The sequence below is a fragment of the Brachyistius frenatus genome, unplaced genomic scaffold, assembly GCF_029030835.1.
Source record: "Brachyistius frenatus isolate BFR_SWC_R1_liver_20210118 unplaced genomic scaffold, ASM2903083v1 Contig_31, whole genome shotgun sequence".
In the NCBI taxonomy this organism is placed as follows: domain Eukaryota; kingdom Metazoa; phylum Chordata; class Actinopteri; family Embiotocidae; genus Brachyistius; species Brachyistius frenatus.
The window spans coordinates 1,175,488-1,197,099 of record NW_027210630.1 but is presented as its reverse complement, the minus strand read 5'-3'; the positions used below and the strand labels follow the sequence as shown (position 1 = coordinate 1,197,099).

At 42.6% G+C, this 21,612-nt stretch overlaps 1 protein-coding gene across 1 annotated transcript; it reads right to left on the bottom strand.

The window, feature by feature from the left end:
• Positions 1–515: 515 nt before the first annotated feature.
• Positions 516–18,315, bottom strand: mn1b (meningioma 1b). The gene is made up of 3 exons (XM_069699754.1): positions 13,709–18,315; positions 2,268–2,312; positions 516–2,084 (listed from the first exon to the last, which is right to left on the bottom strand). Exons 1-3 carry the CDS (start codon positions 17,262–17,264, stop codon positions 1,912–1,914), a joined length of 3,774 nt encoding a protein of 1,257 aa, XP_069555855.1. The 5' UTR covers positions 17,265–18,315; the 3' UTR covers positions 516–1,911.
• Between the last annotated feature and the right edge of the window lie 3,297 nt (positions 18,316–21,612).

The window sequence follows — 21,612 nt, the reverse complement described above, 5'->3', positions numbered from 1 at the left end:
GAAAACTTTGCAAAATGTTTGCAAGACAGATAATAATTTGCATTTTTGTTTTGTAAATGGTCGAATGATTAGATTGATTTTTTTTTTTTTTTGTCAATGCAGGTTAATTAAACACAAGGATTGGAGTGATGATGTCTGGAAATATGAGAGGATAAAATGTGACAGATTGTGCGCAGGTGTACATGGAATTACATGTCGTGGCTTCCAAATCTACCAGGAAGCCACATTTTTCCAGTATTTCTGATGTTACTGCTTGGGGCTTTAATATGACGTAGATTCCTGCATGCTTGTCAGATATTGTGCATCAGTCCACAATTTTCCTGTCATATCTGTCACTTGGAATATACTGTAGACACCGATGATTCTCAGGGTACACACACAATATTCTACAGAACGGAATATTCCTTGAAAAGACAATCAATGTGGTAGAAAACCAAACTAATGTATTTAATACTTACTATGTAATATTTTTAGAGAGCCCTAAAGAACAAAATTAACAAAAGAAACACAAATGCCACCTTTAACGTCATATTTATTGTTATTTAGTTACTCAATAAAACATATACAGATATATACAATATGCAGGAAAACAGACGACTGCACTTTACATATTATTAAAAAAAGAAAACAAAAAAAAGAAAAATCAGTTTGTAAATTGCCGTCACAGTCCTCCATCTATTGTTTCAGAAATTCAAATTCAACTGAAGCTTTATTTAAAGATTACAAGATTGCCTAACACACAGCAAAGTTTCTCTTATTATACATGTGCAATACCAATAATCTTTTTTTCTTAATTCCCTTATTAAACAATCCCTTGACCTCCACTTTTTTAGTTTCCATTGGCTGAATTGTATACAAGTGGTTGAGCTGATAAGATTGAGAGAAGAGAAGAGAAGAGAAGAGAAGAGAAGAGAAGAGAAGAGAAGAGAAGAGAAGAGAAGAGAAGAGAAGAGAAGAGAAGAGAAGAGAAGAGAAGAGAAGAGAAGAGAAGAGAAGAGAAGAGAAGAGAAGAGAATGAGGGAAAGATATTCTCAGCAATACAAATAATACAGAACTACAACAAATGTTGATGATAAAGAGCAGCAAATGATAAAGGTTCAAATTTGCTTTGACAAAGAGGAAAAAAAGTTGTGTTCGCAAGAAAATTGCTGAGTTACATTCATGCATAATCACTCCTCTTCCTATCTTCCTCTAGTTCTGCTTCTCATTGTTCAGGCTACTTATGAACCAGTAGGCCTTATTTATTTATAGGGTAGAAATCCTTAATTCTTTGTATATTAGAAGACTGAATTTAGGGGGGCAAAATTTGGGCCACAAATGATGAAGTTCTCCTTCTTCATTGGAACAATAATGTAAACGTTAGAAGTGTAACCTTAGCTGAGGTGAGAGCAGGAAGGCTGCGATAAGCAACAGTAAGTAAAAGTCATGAGATCATGGTCGCATCACAAGACTAAACACTGGTATACAATCAAAGCCAATGACAACTCATATCTCTTCTTCTGCTTCTTCTGGTTTTGTGTTCTCCTCCTTTAACATTTCTTAATTTTTCTTCAACAAAGAAATAAAAAATAAAAAATATTGATTTGAGGTTTTCCAGATGTGGGCATTGTTGAGTAGAGCCCGTGCTGTATTGTCCAGCAGTGTGTGAGAGTGTTCTTAAGTGTGACTGCACGTATCAGGAAAAAAAACCATTGTATTTGCATGTGTGTGTGAGTGTGCGAGTGTAACTGTGTTTATGTTTGCATTTATGAGTGTAAATGTCTTTCTCTCCCTGAACAGGCAAGAGCCGCACACAGTTGTCTCGTCAACAAATTCTCATCATCACCGTCCTCATCATCATTATTTGTCTCTGAAGCTTTCCTTCTTATTTTCTGATCTTCTTTCCTTCCTCCTGCTGGGCCGGCTTTTTGCTCAAGTCAGTGCCGCCACAAACGTCCCAAATCGGTTTGAGATATCAGAGTGGAGAGAGCGCCAAGATGACACGGGCCCCCCTCGGCCCTTACTGTCCCCCAGCTCGTCTGTGCAGTGGACGGACAGGCACTGCAGGTGGTTCCCTCCGCTGCTCCCTCCTCCCCCTCCCCCTCCTCCTCCTCCTCCTCCTCCTCCTCCTCCTCCTCCTCCTCCTCCTCCTCCTCCTCCTCCTACTCCTACTCCTCCTCCCACCCCTCCTCCTCCCCCTCCTACTCCTCCCCCTCCTCCTCCTCCTCCTCCTCCTCCCACTCCTCCTCCTCCTCCTCCTCCTCCTCCTCCTCCTCCTCCGCCTCCGCCCCCTGGGGCCCCGGCTCCAGCCTTACTCTGGGAGAGTTCTGATTCTGCAGACAAGCACAGAGAGGAAAAGGTTAATTAAGACTGTACTAAAATGAAAAAAAAAAAACTTCAAGAAATTGGCAAACTCTGATACAGATGAAGCATTTAAAATACACACTTTTAATTAAACCAGTGTCATTTTCACATCCCACTCTAAAGCTGCACTGTGAAATTAATTCAACACCATTCCACCCCCCCATCAATAAGACCCGAATAGGAGGCTGTAAGGATAGCTTCCTCTCCTCACACTCCACCTCCTCATGCCTGATATAAACACTTGGAAAACACACACACACACACACACACACACACACACACACACACACACACACACACACACACACACACACACACACACACACACACACACACACACACACACACACACACACACACACACACATTTGGTCCCGGCAAGGCGTGCAAATGTAGAACACTTCTGCGTGATCGCCGGTCAGTGGGTGAAAGGCCACTGAGAAACTGTCCTTTAACCCTGCTTGACCCAATTTACTGGTATAGTGACCATGCCACAGTATTGACCCTATGTCACCAAGGTGTGAAGCCTCAAATTAAATGGTTGCACCAAGCCGGTTGAAAATCCATACGCAGGTTGATTATACGTTATATATATATATAAAAAAAAAAAAGCAGACAGAGTTAGTCAACGCCTGAGATGCATGCTTCACATATGGAGAAAAATCACTTTGTGCCATGTAACGAAAAAGTGCAACATCACACTTCCTCCCACTTATCTGTCACCGGCATATAGACGCAAAAGAACGCAGGAATTAGGAAAAAGTTTTAAAGAAAAAAAAAAAATCACAAAATGTGAAATGGTTGAGACACATAGCAACTAGGAAAGGAAAGAGGTAGTGGTAGGGCAATGTGTTCTGACACCAGTGTGGCATCCTGTGCTTTGGGTTTTGCCTCCAAGCAAGCCCAGAGCACAGAGAAAATGTGTGTGAAGATGCCAGAGATCCTTCGCTTAAATCGGCCCGATTAATCTCCCATCTCCTCACCATACAAAACATACCACTGCCTTGCTCCATGTGCATGGTTGAAACAGATCAGTGTGCTGCACGAAGACACAGAGCTTTGAGGTGCAGGGACAACTTGGTGTCTGAGTGTGGAGACAGGTGGAAAACAGCTCTGACAAGCTGAGTTACATGTGTCAGAGGCGGGAGAGGCTGTGATAGATGACAGTCTGGGCACAGAGGCTGCAGATCACAACACTCCAGTCAGGGTGCTGCTCACCAGAGAGAGAGAAGTACGGCACCAACATCCACATCAAACACAACCCTATTACCTGCTTTTAGGTCATCCTTCTCTGCTACTTAAACCCTTTTTTTATTTAATTTTGCTTATTGTTTTCATCTCCCTTCCTGTCTGCTTTCACAAAACTTGAAGCAGCAGTGATACAGTTTTATCAAGAGAAGGCCAACCCATGCTAGGCAAGACCAAGCAGTTAGGGCAACCGAAGAAGCAGGCAGGCAGACAGGCCTGCCCCCCAGCCTGTCTGGGGTGTGACCACTGGAATGGAAAAGTGGGGGGATTTGGTGAAAGGTCAGGCAGCTCAGTCTCCCGTTGTTCTATGTTTCATCTGCCTCTCTGACTGCCGGTCTCTGTAAATTTCTCTCTCCGTCTCCATCTCCCTCCCAAGGACTGGGGACATGGTGTAAGTGGGGGCTGAGGGTGCGGGGGGGGGGGGGGTTGAGGGAGAAATGAGGATTTAGAGCAGTGTTGGTGGTGGCTGTGACAAGATCTCACATTTGCCAGAGGGTCCAGTCATACACCTCAGCATGGCTGATCCCCACCCCCTGCCAGTATCACCCCCTCTCCCACCTACCCACTCACACTCCCTCTTCCTAGCGCTGTGCCCTCCAGCACCCGCCAGCAGCTCATGCTAGCTGGGCACAGCAGGGTCCGCACCGGCCTGAATAGGCAGCCAAGCGTTCCCCTGGCTCACTGCTGACACACAGCAAACTGACAACACACAGCCAAAAACACACAACACGCCAACCACTGCTGCTGCTGCTGCCATACTCACACCAGCCCTCAGCTGCTGCTCCACATGAACACACACGCCTGCATACATATGGACGCGCACACACACACACACACACACACACACACACACACACACACACACACACACACACACACACACACACACACACACACACACACACACACACACACACACACACACACACACACACACAATCTCAGCTAGACACATTACTCAGCTTCACTGCAAAGACAAGGCTGGAAAATACACTAACAAAAAATACACAAAGCTCAAATATCACAAATGTTCTTTTCTTGCACATAAACACTCAAATGTATCGCCTGTATAATTCCAGGATTCATGTGCAGGTATAAACAGGCTTTGTTTTTACACATCTATAAATATAAGAAATGCTGTCTAAAGAATATATATCATCAAGTTAAAGACCTTCAGTCTCTGGATGGGCTGATTGACATTTGTTACAATACACTTTTTTCAATTAACAGCAATTGCAAAATCCACCACTTGTACAATGAGCCTAACACTTGACCGCCACAAGATTAAAATATCACTCAGTATTATAAGGTAGCCAGGGGGATTCAAGGAGTGTGATTTTTATGGAAAAATCGAGACACTACACTTAAATTGTAAGCATTATCCATGCCGGTGGATTCGTTCAAAGGTGGAAACGGCAGTGTGAAATTTTAAATCACACAAGTCTAAATCCCAAATCACCATGACATTTTACAAGCAGGAAAATCTTTTTTTTTTTTTTTTTTTTTTTCATTAAGATCTATCTTGTTATGCTTGTTCATTGACTAATACAGAATTCATATCCTCGGTAATATCTCAATAATAGCCTATTCATCTGAAGGTAACAAGTGCTTAGCTTCAACAAGCAAGAGGAAAAATACCTAATAAAACGGGAACAGTAAGAGCATGAGCAGCTGCGCTGAGCCACAAACACACCTAGAAATCCTTAACCACATTACAGTCACAAAAGATTACCAACGTAATGTGTTAAGTAAATACTGAATTTAATGTGATGCACTTATATCACCATATCTCTCATCCCAAATGTGATATGTTTTTATTTAGTGCTTGGTGATGACGCTAACACACACACACACACACACACACACACACACACACACACACACACACACACACACACACACACACACACACACACACACACACACACACACACACACACACACACACACACACAGCACAGCAGCAGGGCTGCGGGGCCGTCTCACAAACACAGCCAGAAACGATTTACAGAGATGAGTAGAGCTCGAATGCAATGAAGGCAGGGAGCACAGCGCACAGCTCTGGTTGTCTGGATGACACCAATGTGTCTGGGAGCTGACGGCCTGACACGAGTTTACATGTCATACCACACATACTCAACACACCCGAAGCAACACAGGAAGGTAAACAACGGCTGCTTAGAGACTGTATCTTCTACCAATTTAATATTAAGTGTTACACAGTGCAATTTAAATTGAAATTAATTTAATAAGCAACTGCACAATTCAAAATTTGTGATAGTAACCTTTGATGCTGACACAGATATTGTGACTTTGTATAAAATAAATAGAAAATAGAAGAAAATAAAGTGTGTGTCAGAGAAATCTACAAAGCTCCTTTTTGGTGCAAGTTCCTCCGTCACACTGATTTTTGAGGCCCCAGTATCCCATGCGGCGGGCCTGTGCCCTTTCTATCCCAAGCGCTATACTTCCATGACGACACTTCACCTTTAACCTCATGCTCCCGAGGCCGTGACCCCGTCCTCTCTGAATACAAACCAGACCAATCAGAATGCTCCGCTCACTGACAAAAACACCCAAAGGCCTCCGCTCCTATGACAGTGTGTGACATCAGGTCAGATTCCTCTAGCATAACAACTACCATCCTGGTCTTACGTGAGGACTCTTGTCTTTGTCAGCACAAAATACCCGTCACAATCCTCAGAGAAAAAGTGATTTAAAAAAATAAATAAAAGAGCGACGAGAGAAGGTCTGATTTTAACCAGTAGTGAGACATGACGAAAAAAAAAATGTTTCTGACTGGTTGAAATATAACACTCTGATGTCCTCCTGATATTGTCTCTCCAATCTCAGAAATGACAGGACATGCAGGTCAGAGCCAAAAATAATCCAAGGTAACTAAAACAGCCACAAACTCAGATTATATTTTCCAACTACAGGTATGTTCAGAAAAGTTTTAATAAAGTACAAAAGGGATAAATGAGCTATTGTCCCAGGTATCCATGCCCCAGGGTGGGTGAGGGGCATATGAGGCTCCCTGAAAAACCCCTTTCAACTCCACCCGACTGCCATGGTGTGACCTTTCCCTCAGAGCGGGGAGGATATCTGGAGTGAGCGGGGGGCACATTTCTCAGGCAAGGGCACAGGGGTTATTTTGGTTAGAATTTCCTCTCTGTTCTCTGCCCTGCAACATAAAGAAAAAAAGAAAAACTTGCCCAGGCAGGCACTGCCCCCAGCATTTGTTACCTTCTCTCCAGCAACACACCCATTCCCATCCCCTGCAACTCATAACCCCCCCCCACCCCCCCACCCCACACACTCCCCCCCCTGCCCCTCCCACACACACACACCCCCTCTGGCCACAAGAAGTGCTTAGGAAACCAGACACAAATCAGAACATAGGAAATGATTTAGTGCCTCCTTCATAACTCACAACCATGTCCAGAACCTGTCCAGAATGTCATCCAAGTCAGTGACATATTGATCTACTTTGCTGTCTCTATTTTGTTTCAGCACAGTCCTGCGCACTTTGTTTTCTGTGTTTCCACCTTTGCAAAAAGTCTACTACACATGAAAACAGTGGTCTTTTTTTTTTTAGATTAGGAGGACCTGCATGACGGAGATATCTATTTTGCATTAAAACTATAAATTATGCTAAATTAATCTATGTAATTAAATACAATACATTTTAAATTATTATTGTTTGTTCTTTTCTGTTAGGTGTTAACTAGTTACATTATTAAGGGGGGCATATTTATGAAGATATAGAGCTAAATTTGTTCTTAAAACTCCTACACACAGACAAGAGTGAACAATAGTCGTACAGCATGAAATTGATGGAAAAAATATTTAGAATTGAAATATTTTCTGTTCCGTAAATGCAAATGGTAGACAAGAGTGAACAATAGTCGTACAGCATGAAATTGATGGAAAAAATATTTAGAATTGAAATATTTTCTGTTCCGTAAATGCAAATGGTAGCTATTACCCAGTCACTCGCCTCATGAGCGAAACTACAGATGTTCTCTGTAAAAACAACTTCTCTCTATCTCTCTTACTTTCTCTTGCACTCCATCAGTCTCTACTTCTGTCTCCCAGGAGAAACAGCTCCAATGTCATAACTCATTTGTGAATTCCTCAATACAAATTAAAAGGTGTCTGACGACTACCTGTATGGCAAATAACATAACCGCTGCTGGCAGCGTGACAACATCTACGCCTCTGAAAACCTGAAAGCGCACGCGCGCGCGCGCACACACACACACACACACACACACACACACACACAGAAACACACCTTTTAAGAGCTGTACCTTTATCACAAGTAACATATGAATCTGGGACACCTTTCAGGAGTTATATATTTTTTTTTTAGGTTTTTTTTTTTTTTTAATCAAACTAATGCACTTTTTTTTTTTCTCCTTTTCAGACCACTGTGGCAGTTGTTGAACAAGACAGTGGAAATCTGGAGAGGGCCACATACATCCGCAATCAAAGGTTTGGAACTCCTTACTCTGTGCATCTCCCAGATAAATTCAGCTTTCCATTGCCGTGCTGCATCCACGGAGAATATTTACCACATGCTGAGACAAGTTTCATTTTATTCGAACACCCTTCCCTGGGGAAAACAAAACACCGGATGAGCCTCTATTTTGATGAGTTGAAAATCTTGACACCTTTGTTCATCTTTTTCCTCTCTTCATCAGTCACCAGCACGCTTCTTTAATAGGCTTCCTTTGACTGTCACTAGTGCTCAATGTCTTGCAAAAAAAAACAGGAACATGGAACACATGCATGCACGCACACACATAAACAAACATGAATCCACACGCACGCACCTACACCGTCTTAAATTTAAGACACTTTAAATGCAGGTTTTTCAGTCCTGCACTATTTACAAGCCGAGTAAATACTCTTAAATATTTTCAACACATTAGAATTAAGTGTGCATGTTCCACCAAGCGAGACACCTGAGATCGTAGGCTGAAGCTGTGAGCCTGACACCAAGTCTAAATAAATCAAACTTTATGTCTACAGCTGACAAATCCATACTATCAAGTTGCAAAGCTTACAAGCATGCCCTTTGTCACATTAAAGTTCATACCAGCGCGCGCGCGCACACACACACACACACACACACCCACACACACACACACACACACACACACACACACACACACACACACACACACACCCACACACACACACACACACACACACACAGATGTAGTGGAAAATATGATATATTCATTCCTATATTTCATATTATGCTATTTTCTTTGTCCATACCAAAGACAATTTTGTTTCGGAGGAGAAGAGTTTCTATAACATGTATTTGCGTTGCTGAACTCACAAACTAACTGTTCTTTACAGCTCTGATGAACCTGTCAATAACCAATTTAACTTATATTAGTTGCTGGAGGATAAATTATAACTTTTGGAAAACAATATTGCAAATGCTAATTGCTATGATTATCATAATGATTATAATTAATGCGGTACAGGAGAGAGCGAGAGGCTTGGTGGATGTGTGTTGTTGAAAAAGTCAATATGAAACACCTTGTAATGACAGGTAAAGAACACAGACTGCCCCAAGCTGTTTTTTTCCACATTCAAGCACGTGCCAATCACTTTCTTCTTTTTTAGAAAAAGGAAACAGAAATTACTGGTGTGATTTGTGGGGTTGTTGTCGCACTGAAATGTCAAAGCCTGGTAGTCTCACAGGATTGTTCTCCATGGTGGAATATCAATACGGCTCTTTCTGTGCTTTAAGTGCTTTCTAGTCGGTGTGATAAGATGCAAGTTCCTTCTTTTCAAACCTGTCAAAGCCAGAGTGACAGGGATTTGATCATTATTAGAGCTGTTTAAGGACTGATTACAGAGTGCGAAGAGTGAAACTATTCCACAAGGTCAGCTGTGAAGTGCTCTAACTGCTGTTTAAAAAAAAAAAAAAAGTCACATAAGGGCATGTGGTAAAAACAATGAAAAGTAAAAAATAAAAATAACTGAATCACTTCCTACGCCTGCTGCTTGCCTGTTATCAAGACTATGCATGAGTTTCCAAATGAACGGTCAGCTTCTGGCTAAGATATACAGAAGAGAAGGGAAGAGGAAGCGTGTAAAAAATGTTTTTATAAAAAAGGAGAAATAATAGTAACTGACACTTCAAAAAGGAAAGTTGTTCATGTGCACCTTTAGTTGTTGCCTCTACGCGAGCATAAGATGCCATTTAGCAGAGCATACTCTGCAGGACGTCAGTTTAAAGCAACTGGTTTTACTGAGCTGAGCCTTAGTGAAAATTTTTAGCAACACAATGTCACAGAGAAAGAGGGCCAAATATGGGGTCTAAAGGGGATGTTACTGCCACACGTATCACTTTAAACAGGCGCAGAAGGACCGCAGAGAGGGCGAGCTGGGTGAACAGACGTCACCACTCGTTGTCTACACATTCAAACATTCAGAGAGTTAGACAAACATTAATATTGAATATCTGCACCGACGAATCATAGCAAGGCATGTGTTCCTTGTTGTCTCTCTTGAACATAGCACAAAGACAAACACACCTGGCAACAAAATTATCTGAAGTTTCACAACTACACTCAGTATTTTAGTGAAACTGCACTGAGCAATGGAAACATTCACCTTATAGGTACCAAACTGACCCGTGAACCCCAGCTCTTTCACTCTCACTGTCATCTGAAGCAAACTCCTCTGCATCACCGAAGAACACACAACAACATAAATCACCTGCTATAATTTCTCCAGTTAAATTCCTTTGCAAAATAAAATTTAAAAAATACACTTAACTGAAAAACAACAACGCATGTAGGTCTCAGGACAAAACCGAAACTGTGTCCAGAAACAGATGATCTCCTATTTAGGCAACTGAAAACTATATTTATGTGAAAATGATATGTCTAAAACTGAAGATGAGAAAACACTTATAATTATTTATATTTAAATGCATTTTTAACTGCATTTTCATTTTCAATTAGTTATTAAATCTAAGTACTTCTGTGTAAATGTATGTATTTAGCTACTGTTTATCATATTGAACTTATTAACCTGATAGAAATAAAATATTCTATGCATAATTCAACAACACTCCCGAAGCAAAATAAGGCATATACTCTACATGGAAATTTAATGGTGATGACAAAACACATTTTTGAAAGTGGACCGGTAGAAAACTCTTCAGCTACAAGAAAGAATATATATAACACATCCACCACTTTAGAAAATACAATTATTACGAGCCATCGTTCAGAAGGTTTCCACTCCAAAAAATATCTGAACCTTGTGCTGATGATTAAAATGTCATTTCAACTTATTATAAGTGAGAAAAGACTCCTTTCCTCTGTCACCAAAAATACATGAATTATTTTTTTTCCCAATTAAAATGATCATCTTTCTTTGATGAAGTTATATTTCATTGAGGATAATGGACTAAATAATTGCCCTGCTTTATTTGATATTAGTGTCACTTGCATTATCTTGCCAGTGGCACATTTTTGTCTACAAGAGTGAGGACTTAAAACTAGACTGAGCGAGGTGGATATTTTTTGCAGTGTGAAAAGCCTCTGGGATGTTGACTCTTATGGAACTACACTGTGGGCTATGACTTATCTTAAATTATTATGTTATTTTGCTCCCTTCTGTGTAGCCTAAGCATCAGATTCAATCTCAAAATCCCCCTCCCCTCCCAAATACACCTCCACCCTTTTTTCATCTTTGCTGTCTGAAGCACTCAAATGAGAAACTGTCAGGAGCCGTGATTTGTGCTAACTAGCTATCGATCGCTCCAGAGCTGCATGCCTCGTGTCCATGCAGGGAGGGCTGAAAGAGGGGAGGGAAGGAGAGGGAAGGAGAGGAGAGGAGAGGAGAGGAGAGGAGAGGAGAGGAGAGGAGAGGAGAGGAGAGGAGAGGAGAGGAGAGGAGAGGAGAGGAGAGGAGAGGAGAGGAGAGGAGAGGAGAGGAGAGGAGAGGAGAGGAGAGGAGAGGGCAATAGTCTATTCTGCCTGTAAATATTTACTGATGTTTGTGATTTATAATGTTAAATGTGCTATCAGCCTCAGAGAAATTAAAGCAGCGAATGCAACAAGATGAGTCAGGCTGACTGCTCATCAGTTGTGGGTTTCCTTCTCAAAAGAATATGGAATTAATCATTATCAAAAGTATTGATGTTGTTTATCACTTCCTGGCAACAGTAGAGTTGTTTTAATTATGAGGAAAACATAAAACTGGGTGAGGTGAAATGTACTACTTTTGATCATTCTGGATTAAATTATGTGCACTGCTTGTTTTTGTTCGACCCGATTTATAATTGGGGTGAACAGTGACATAGCCTATACCACCATCTAAATGTTAAGTTACAGTTATCTGTCTTTGTAATGGCATTAGTGTTACAAACTGACACCCTGTGCTCAGTCTCATATAAACAATGTGCCTGGACTCCAGAGTCCGCGCGATGCGTGCCCCCGCCCCTCTCTGCACCCACACTGATCAGAACAAAGAGGTGCTGTTGACGCGCTAGGCGCTATGCTCAAATATATACAGAAATATTATTAGATATCTAAAGATCCACAGGCCTTTCAGTAGCATCAACCTGACACTGGGTAATTATTTTGGATTTAGTTTTTTTATGTAATCAATTTTAACCTTCTCTGTTAACTGCTTTGGTTTGAAAAGATTTGTAAATAATACACATAAAAAAGAAAACAACAAGAAAATTAAAAGGCACACACAAGAAATAAAAAAAATAAAAACATGTTCCAATATGTACAACGTAATAAATTCTGCAGTTATACTGCATTACAATTAGTAAGTAATTACAAGCTCACAAAATAAAAATAAAACAACAGTGTAATAATGATGCAGTAATCGTATTCATACAAATATAATTGTTGTTATTATTATTGTTATTATAATTATTTTTATTTTTATAAGAATAGTGAAACACACCCACAGCTGAACGAAACGGCAAAATGATCTGCAGTTTATTTAGGGGCTTTATAACAGCATTAAAATAAAACTAAATTGTAGCTATAAAGCAATCTCCGCAGAATACAATAATATCTTGCCTTTTTGAAAAACTGCTTCTCTGCCATTAAGTCAAAAGATTATCCACTTTTCTTGAGACATCCTGAATTGTAAATAACTTATTTAAAACTAATTTACAAAAATATTTTACTCGAATTGAGTTAGATAAAAATAATAAAACATTTAAAAGTGACAATAATAAACAATAATGAAATGTTTAACAATAAACAAACTACATTTAATAAAACAAAATATTAAATTGTACATTTGTTTTTTTTTAATTCAAATTTTGTTATTTCTCACAGGAAATAAAAACTAAAACTGAATGGCAGTAATTTCACCATGATACGTATTCTTTTGAATCCTGTCTGGACAATCTAAAATCAATCCACTTTCACCAGCTCTGTATTATCCCATGGTAATAACAAAAACAAACAAGTAACAAGGCGAGGGAAACCCCGCTGTGCAAACGCATATCCTCAGAAAGCTATTAATCTTCTCAATGTAGTTATTCACCCTGAAAACCGAGATAAAGAACCACAGGAAATGTTTACTTTTCTTGAGCTGTTCTTTTGAAGTGCCTTTACAATGAAGAAACTAAAATACTCTGTCGTAGAGCTTTACTTTATTCATTTAAATGGCATTTTCATTTTTATTAGTTTTTACATTCTTTAATATGGACCAAATTTAAGCAGAAAAATATTGCATAAATCTTTTTTTTTTCCATTGTAAAAACTTAAATGGCATTACCATTAAATGTATTATCTTCATATAAGCTAAACCTCTACAATTCAAAGACCCCAGTTAAACAGAGACGGCTTCTCTCTGCCGGCACAATACAAAAGATCCTCTATCACCAGCGTCACCAGAGCATTTTACCTATTATGTAGGTAAGTTTACACTGCAGTTCAGATAAAATAAACAGCATTTTAGGGATGAAAATATACAAATTTTATGAGAAAAATGTATCAGTTAATGTAGTCTGTCTTGCATGTTAGAGAGTGGGTGAACATTGTGTGAGAAAAAAGAAGAAAGACTGAGTAAAATATAAGCAGAGGAATGAAACCGTTTGATTTACCTTCTTTACTGTTTTGGCTCTTATTTTTTTCCCAGGGTCCCATGGCCTTGTCATCCTCTGACCCGTCCATCATGGCCTTGTCACTGGGCACGTACCAGGTGGCATGCTGCTCTGCCATGAGGGTGTCAAGGTCAATAGTGCCCATTGAGCCCTTCCCAGCATCTGGGCTGCAGCTCGCCAGCTCATTGTCTCCGTTCTGTGAGGGACAGTCGCCATTCTTTTTGCCATTCTTCATGGCCAGGGGCTGGTCTTCAGAGATACTGAACTGTTGCCGCTGTAGCTGGATCTGGGCCTGCAGAATCTCCAGAGGATGGATTTCTTCCTGGCCAGAGGTGCTGGATGGGGTGCGTACCTGCTCCACTCCAGGAGTGCCTGGGTGGCTTACACCGCTGGCCGCTGTGCCCACACCAGCATTCAGTCCATAGCTGTCTGGTGTCGAGGTAGTATGATTGTTAATGCCCATGCCGAGGGGTTTTTGTCCATTTATCAACCCATGGTCACTCCTCTGCATTTTAGGTGAGCCTGTGATCATAGGACTGCGATTAGGCTTGGTGGCTGAGGCCCCTCCAGCGTCTGAACTGGAGGACACCTCATCCTCGTTGCCATAGTGGGTGCTGACATCGTCAGGAAAGTCCACTCTTGGTGAGCTACTGTCAGACTTGGCAACACTTTGAATGCCACTGTCTAAAGAAGACATAAGATCAGCCTGGTCCCCCAACATTAGGTCGCCTCCTTTTCCCCAAGAGGGTGATTGGAGGTGTTTCTCATGGGGCGTGCCCCCACCCCTCTCCCCAACGCCAGCCGAGGGGGTCTGCTGGCCTGGACTTACAACAGGGTTACCATTGTCAGAGGAAAAAAAAATTCCAGGGCTCACATGTCCACTGTCTCTTTTTCTCCTCCCTCTCCCTCTCCCATTCCCTGTTGTTGCCTTCCCCTCACTGCACGGGGTAGCGTCCATGTTGTAATTTGGGGAGAGGGCACTGGCTTCCCCCTGCACCGTCTGGCTTTGACTTGCAGGCTTAGAGTTGCTATTCCCGGTGCCAGGCATCTGGCTGTTCTGGGAAGTGCTGCTCTGAAAATATTCAGGACCAGCACTGCCAGTCCCATTAGATGTGCTGCTATTAATGTCCTGCTCTGTCTGACTCAGTTTTCGCTTGCCCTCATTTTGGTTCTTCTTGTTGAATGTTACATTAAGATTGGGGGCCCCTAGGCTAGCGATCATGTTCTGGCAGGCCGTGGAAAGGGCCGCTAGGCAGCTCTGGCCGAAAACACTGTCTTTCGTGCTGGTTTTGCTGAAGTTCCCAAGGGACAGAGCTCCAAGCTTACTAACAGACGGCCGCTGGCCTGAGGGGAACTCAGACTGAGGAGGGTAGCTCCCTGGTGAGGTGCTCACTCCCTGGGGAGCACCATGGGCTGGCCCCTGACGGTTAGCCCCCCCATAGGGAAACGTTGGCTGTGCTCCCATTGGAGGTGCAGGGAAGTCAGCTGGCCGCCTCTCTGCTGGTGCATTCGGATGTCCTGTTCCTGCTCCTGGAGACTGCATTTGTGAGAGGTTGCCCATGTTGCCACTAAACTGTGAGTGCATGCCCGGGGAATGAAGGGTCTGCACATGTCCATCTCCTGGTATTCTCATGGGCTCCTGCATGCCAATGCCAGGCCTAAACATCATTCCAGCCCCGTTCTGCTGCAGCCCCATGTCATGGGGCCCTGACTCATTACCTGCTCCACCCATGCGCCGTGACATCATCTCTCCTGGTGGGTGGGACCCCTGAAACCAGGAATTCTCCTGCGTTACATGAGGATTTTGTCCTTCAATGTTGGGCATTCTGCCACCATTCTCCCTGTCAAAGTTGGGCTGAGGCATGCTCCCAACTGGGCCTCCATGAGCCATCGGGCCAGGAGGTACATCGCCCTGGTGACCCAACTGCTGCAGACTCGGCTGCCTCATCCTTTGCTGCTGGTTGCGCGAGGCCATCTGTTTTATCATCATGGCTGCATTCTGCCGTTGCTGTAGAGACTGCTGCTCAGGCCCCGGATGCTGCAGGGGACCTGGTGCGAAACCTTCATTCACAGGTGGGGTGAACTCTCCAGGAAGGCCGGGGTAGGCAGAGGGAGAGAGGTGGTTATCCATACTGCCACACCAGCCTTCGCCGCCATGAGCATTATGAAAATCAAATCTAGGCCTTTTAGCCATGTTCATGTAAGGAGAGTCAAAGTGTTGCAGCCTCTGATTTGGGGGCTGTTGGGAAGGGGGAGGAGCTGGCTGTTGCATATTAAACATGGGGTCACCATAGGGGTGCAGACCCCTATTTTCCAGTCTGTGAATGGGATATTCAAACTGGTTGTGTTGGCCAGGCATCATGACCCCTCCATCCAGAATGTTAGGGTTAGTAGAGCCGGGCTCAGCCTGAGGGGGCCGAGGGAGGCCAGGGGGGCATGAGTTCTGTCTAGCTATCAAGCCAGCCGGTTGTTGCTGTGGCATGAGAGGATGTCTTGCATTGACCCCCGGCTCCATTCCAACGGGCACCTTCCGCCCATTTCCAAAACGCTCAAAAAACACTCCATGCTGAGGCTGCTGGGGCTGTGGTGGCGGCTGGTGTCCCTTAGAGATGCCCTGCATGCCTGGCGTTCGTGGCATGCCAGGGTTCCCTGGGAAATTCCCACTGGGAACTGGCCTTCCTGGCCCAAAATGTGGTAACTGAGATTCTGATTCTGATGGGGAAAATACAGGTACATCAAAATGTCCAGATGGAGGCTCACTTGGGAAGTTATACTCTAATCCTTCTACAGCTCCCTGGTTGGGCATCCGTCGAGGCTCCAAACCATGAGACTCAGAGGAGGAGGAGGAGGAAGAGGGAAGACCATGGAAGGATGCTGCTCTATTAGGTGACTGGTCCAGAGGTAAACAGGGGGCAGGGACGGCATGGTTGCCACTCGGAGGGCCGTGATGTTGAAAGTCAGGCATGTTACCAGGCCGCTGCTGCTGCTGCTGCTGCTGCTGCTGCTGCTGCTGCTGCTGCTGGGGGAAACCATCCCCTGCCTGTCCCTCAGCAAGAGGATCAAATCCTTCTCCAAAGCCCTGCTGTGGTCCCATGCCATTGTTGTTGTAGCCCATTAGCCTACCACCATGCAGGCATGATGACCCTGGCTCTGGGCCTCCAAAATTCCCACTGAAATGAGGGTGATGTTGGTGGGGGTGAGGTTGATGTCCGTGAGGATGTCCTTGATGAGGTTGCTGGTTGTTAAAAAATCCATGCATCGGCCCTTGTTGTTGCTGCTGCGGCTGCTGAAGTCCGCTGCCTGCATGCATGTCTGAGTGTCCCCGCGGGTGAAAGCCCCCGTACTGTTCACCGTTCATGTTCATATTGAGCCCGAGCATTTGCGGCTCGCTCAAAGGGCCCATGCCGGGTTCCACGGCTACAGGCGGCCCTCCAGCATGAAAACCCGGGCTTTTATAATGGGAGCCCATGTTCAGTCTCTGTGGGTTTATATTTCTTTCTGACTGGCCAGGGTTTCTGCTATTAATTTGAGAACCAAACTGCTCCAGCCCAAACATACTCCCCTGCAATCAATCCCACATGACGGCCAGTTTGCCAGACATCGGCACACTGTCTATTTTTCCGTCTGTCCCCAAAAACAAAAAGGGAAAAAAAAAAAAAAGATACACAAAAAACTATTCAAATGCTTGTATCACACTACTGACTAATCTGCGTTTTCTACTTTAAATGTTAAAACTCACCAAATAAGTCCTCATCGCTGTATAACAATTGTTTTTCCAACTTCTCCAAGGACGCAGAGGAGAGAGGGGACAGACTGTGTCCAAATACACGCGTAAACTGTGGAGCCTGCCTGTTCCCGTATTAACGCTCCACTTATTTCCTCCCTTTGATTAAGCAAACACTGCTATTAAACGTGCTACACTAGTGATCTATCACATTCCAAAGTTTTTCTTCGGAGCGAACATGACACAAAACATTTCGCTAACAAAATGAAATGAGAGCGCAAAAGATTTGAAAAGCGATCAAACACGGAATAAGTTTCTCTCAGCTAATTCATTATTCCAGCCCGATGTCAAATGTCCCAGAATGATTTTCAGTATATGGTCCCATGCTGTAAATAAATTTAAAAAAAAAAAAAAAAAAAAAAAAAGTCCAATTGGAGCCGTGTCGTTAGAACTGCTTCTGCGGCTGAGTGAGGAAAATCTTCGTTTAAATAAATACTGCCCACCGGTGTCCTTCAAAATCTCGAAAACGGCCGAGCAGGCATGACGCCAGAAGTCCAGTGTGATGGAAAGTCCACAAACACGGCTCTCCAGCCGAGGCACCGGAGAACCGGAGCGTCTGTTTATGCGATCTAAACCCGGAGCAGCGTGGCATGCATTACCCGCACTCCACAACTACCGAGCGGCTTGACAGCATCCTTCACCCACTGCCGGTCATGCGCCTTGTAGTGAAGCGCCGCCGTGCCTTAAGTCCTTTCGGTGCGTTTCGTTGCTGGTGTCGTGCGTCCCTCCGTTTACCGAGTCTTGTCTGGTGTGGTCTGAGTGCACTTGGGAGCGATTCACAGATACACTCACACTCCGCTCTACCGCTTGGCGCTGTGTGAGATCAACGCGTCCAGAGGAGCCAGCAACAAGTTTTGCATTTCTGCAACCACTTCCATCCACGAGGTTTCATCCAATCGGAGCAGCCAGAGAAAGCTTCGAAGGGCGGGACAAACGTTTTTAAGGTGGTCCACGGAGTCCGTGATATTGTAAACTCGTGTGTAAATCAGATCATAGAAAATGTCTTTTACTAAAAAAAAGTAATGGTTTGTCCTAAAACAAGTGTCGAATTTGAGCTGTGTGCGATTTGTCAGATAAATTTTTTTCGATACTTCACGACAAATGTGTAATCTGGTAGGTGAGAGAAAAGATCCTGCAACTCTTGATGTCCTCCTCTGGAGTAACGGTGCTTGAAGTGAAAGGCAACACGCCGCTGTTTTATGTTTCTTTAGACCTCTTCACCTATGAACAATCTCCTTTATTTATTTATTTATTTATTTATTTTTTACCTTGAATCTATGCACTGATCCGTGGAGTGACTAGCTCTTTAGTGGAGATACATCATATTCATTCCAACATCTTTTCAGGAACATAAGATAGTTGATAAAGTGATTTAAAACAGAGACACCAGTAACAAGCTGGAGTTGAACGACTGGACGAGCGGTTTCGTAATTATATAAGTTAGAAAAACATTATTTGTTGAGGTAAAAATCTGGATGGTGAATTTGTTATAAGCGTCTGTGAAAAATCATCATCCGCTGAATAATGAAATTATCCAATACAGATAGATTTACAGCAGATAGCCTACTGACTGACAAATGACATCCAATCAGAAATGTAGCCTAAATATAAGAGCCGATATTGATGTTAGGATAAAGGTATAACCCGAACTAATATTATGAAGTTGATCACACCCCTGTGACCAATCAAACTCTCCCCAGTCTTGTGTGTGAAACTGAGTCCCAACGGGGAAAAAAAAAAAAAAAAAAATCCTCCTTAAAAGACCATCTGAACTAAATCATGTGGATGATATTGGGCCTCGGTTCCGATAATCAATAGCTCTCTCTAAGCATTATGCTCTTTAAAATGGAACATTTTTGCTCGGACAGATTAGGATAATTTATTTCAAAGGTTAATTAGCTGTAGACCAACAATAGTCCCGGGTTATCTGTGTGAGGTTAAGTGGTGCCATTTCCTAAAATAAGACATAAAATCTTCCAAAACAGCCACATGTTCATTTGAGCTTGAGACAATGGACCCAGTAAAACAAACGCAATGTTTGTGGCCCTAACTATTGTCAGACAAATACCTGGTGATATAATTACATTTTATACTGTAGTTGTATTAGGCATGTGCCAAATGTTTTTTTTGTTGTTTGTTATGTAATTTAGAATGTCTTTTCATGTCTGCAGCTCACATTTCTGTGTATTTATTTGATCTGTGAATTTTTCATATACCTTGGACTTCTCTCTTGAATTCTGACATGTTCAAGTTCATATTCATTTCTCTGTGCCTTCTCTCATCACTTAACAAAGAGAAATGTGCATTTAAGACTATCTCACATCAACTTTGTCCTGCATTGAATCCGGGTCTGCATATATGAGGGTGTTTGATTCATGTTAAGATTTAAGAGAACTTTTATTTTTTTAAATAAAGGAAACATGTGGGTGTACGGAACAAAACGTACTTTCATTCACCACAGTGGATATTTTCATTGGTGAGAGGAGAACACCATATCATCCATTTTCTGACATTGTGGACAGTGGGAGAATTTGGAGGCAGACAGCTTTGTGCCTTTGGGGGAACCAAGAGGACTTTTACCGAACAGACACAGTGCCACCTAGCGGCTGGCATCAGTGAGAGTGGAAGGTAATTGTTGAAGCTGAATCTCTTAAAAAATAGTTTCACATATTACGGGGCATAAAAGTACACACAAAATTAAAAAAAATTAAATTTTATTATGAATTTAAGGCAAAAAAAATACAATAGTGTAAATGAGGAGATGGAGAGGAAATTTGCAATTAATTGTTTATCACGTTATCATGTATTAAATGTGTTAAAGAAAAATCTGATAAATAATTGTTCAGCCCTACTGGACGAACCCTAAAAATCCGATTGAATGTAAGGTATAATAGAAAAAGAAAAAAAAAAATCACAGAGGTCAGCGTGTTCTTTTCTTTGACAACAATAATTGAGGTATATGGGAAGGAATGTGTAGCCTATGAATTTCACAATAAATGTCTATTATTTGCAAATATAATCTCATAGTCTACACAGTATTTTCTGATTCACTTTTTAGTGCTGTGGATCCTTTGCAGGAAAACAGGTGGACATTTTGTGCAGTATTTTCTGGAAAGAAATAACCTGCTCTCTACGACAAACTTTTGGTTTACCGAGGGAGAAAATATGCCCAACCCTTCACCTACAGCAGACAGCCCTGTGTCAGGGCTTAGCCTGGAAACAGGTCAGGACAAGGTATTGAAATGCATAATATGTGTGCAAATGCATCTCTTGCAGCTCAGAGGACAGGAGCTCAGAGCGAGGACGCAGGAAAAGGCAGCGTTTGTGTTTTGAAGGAGACGTGTAGTGAAGTAGCTGCCGGGGGGGAGAAGAATGTTGAGATGTGCTAAAGTCTGTTGTGCTGCTGGGAAAAAAAAACAACACTCTTTCTCAGTATCACCTAGCTGATGGACTGCCTCCATGTCTGAAAGCCATGTGGTTGTAGCATTGCAAGAATTTTACCTCAACAAACCTGAATGTGTGTGCATATCACTGTTTTAGTTGTGTCTTCCATCACTGTTTTGTGAAACTCCATAGAAATATTCATGTTCATTCTTAAAAAAGGCCAGCTATATCACAAAACCCCATTGACAGCACTAGTAACAATATTTCTGCAGCTCAACAGCAGAAAAAAAAAAATCAAGATATCGCTCTGTCTGACTGTAACACTAATAACCCTGTGGTACAGCTCCTGCTAGCTCTGTCTATACTGTCTTCTCAAATGGAGACAGACAAGTTAAGTATGACAAACCGATGGCACAGTCTCTTTCCTCCCGAGTCCCCAGTGATGATAAATGCAACCCAGAGCTGCTGCCGCTGAGGCGACTTCATGACAATGGACAGTCTACAGGCTTTCAAGCTCTGTCACAATACCAGTCTCCTCTGCAGTGATTTAGTACTCAATTTGTCTCAATATTTTACTCAATAGGACAAGATAGCAGAAGTGGGTGCCCTTCTCTAGCCTTAATTCATGGTGTTAAGCTTTTCTGCAGCCAGACATATATAACCGTGGGGGTTGCCGAAAGAGGCAGTTCCTTCCCTTGTTGGGGGTACAGTGTCTTGTGCAGTGGAGGCAGTGAGG

Excerpts from the sequence above, each read along its gene's own strand:
- mn1b (XM_069699754.1), bottom strand. The coding sequence starts at position 17,264 with ATGTTTGGGCTGGAGCAGTTTGGTTCTCAAATTAATAGCAGAAACCCT. Across the intron at positions 2,313-13,708 it reads GAGCCAAAACAGTAAAGAAG|AATCAGAACTCTCCCAGAGT; the intron begins GTAAATCAAACG and ends GCTTGTCTGCAG. Across the intron at positions 2,085-2,267 it reads TGGAGCCGGGGCCCCAGGGG|GAGGGGGAGGGGGAGGAGGG; the intron begins GCGGAGGCGGAG and ends GAGGAGGAGGAG.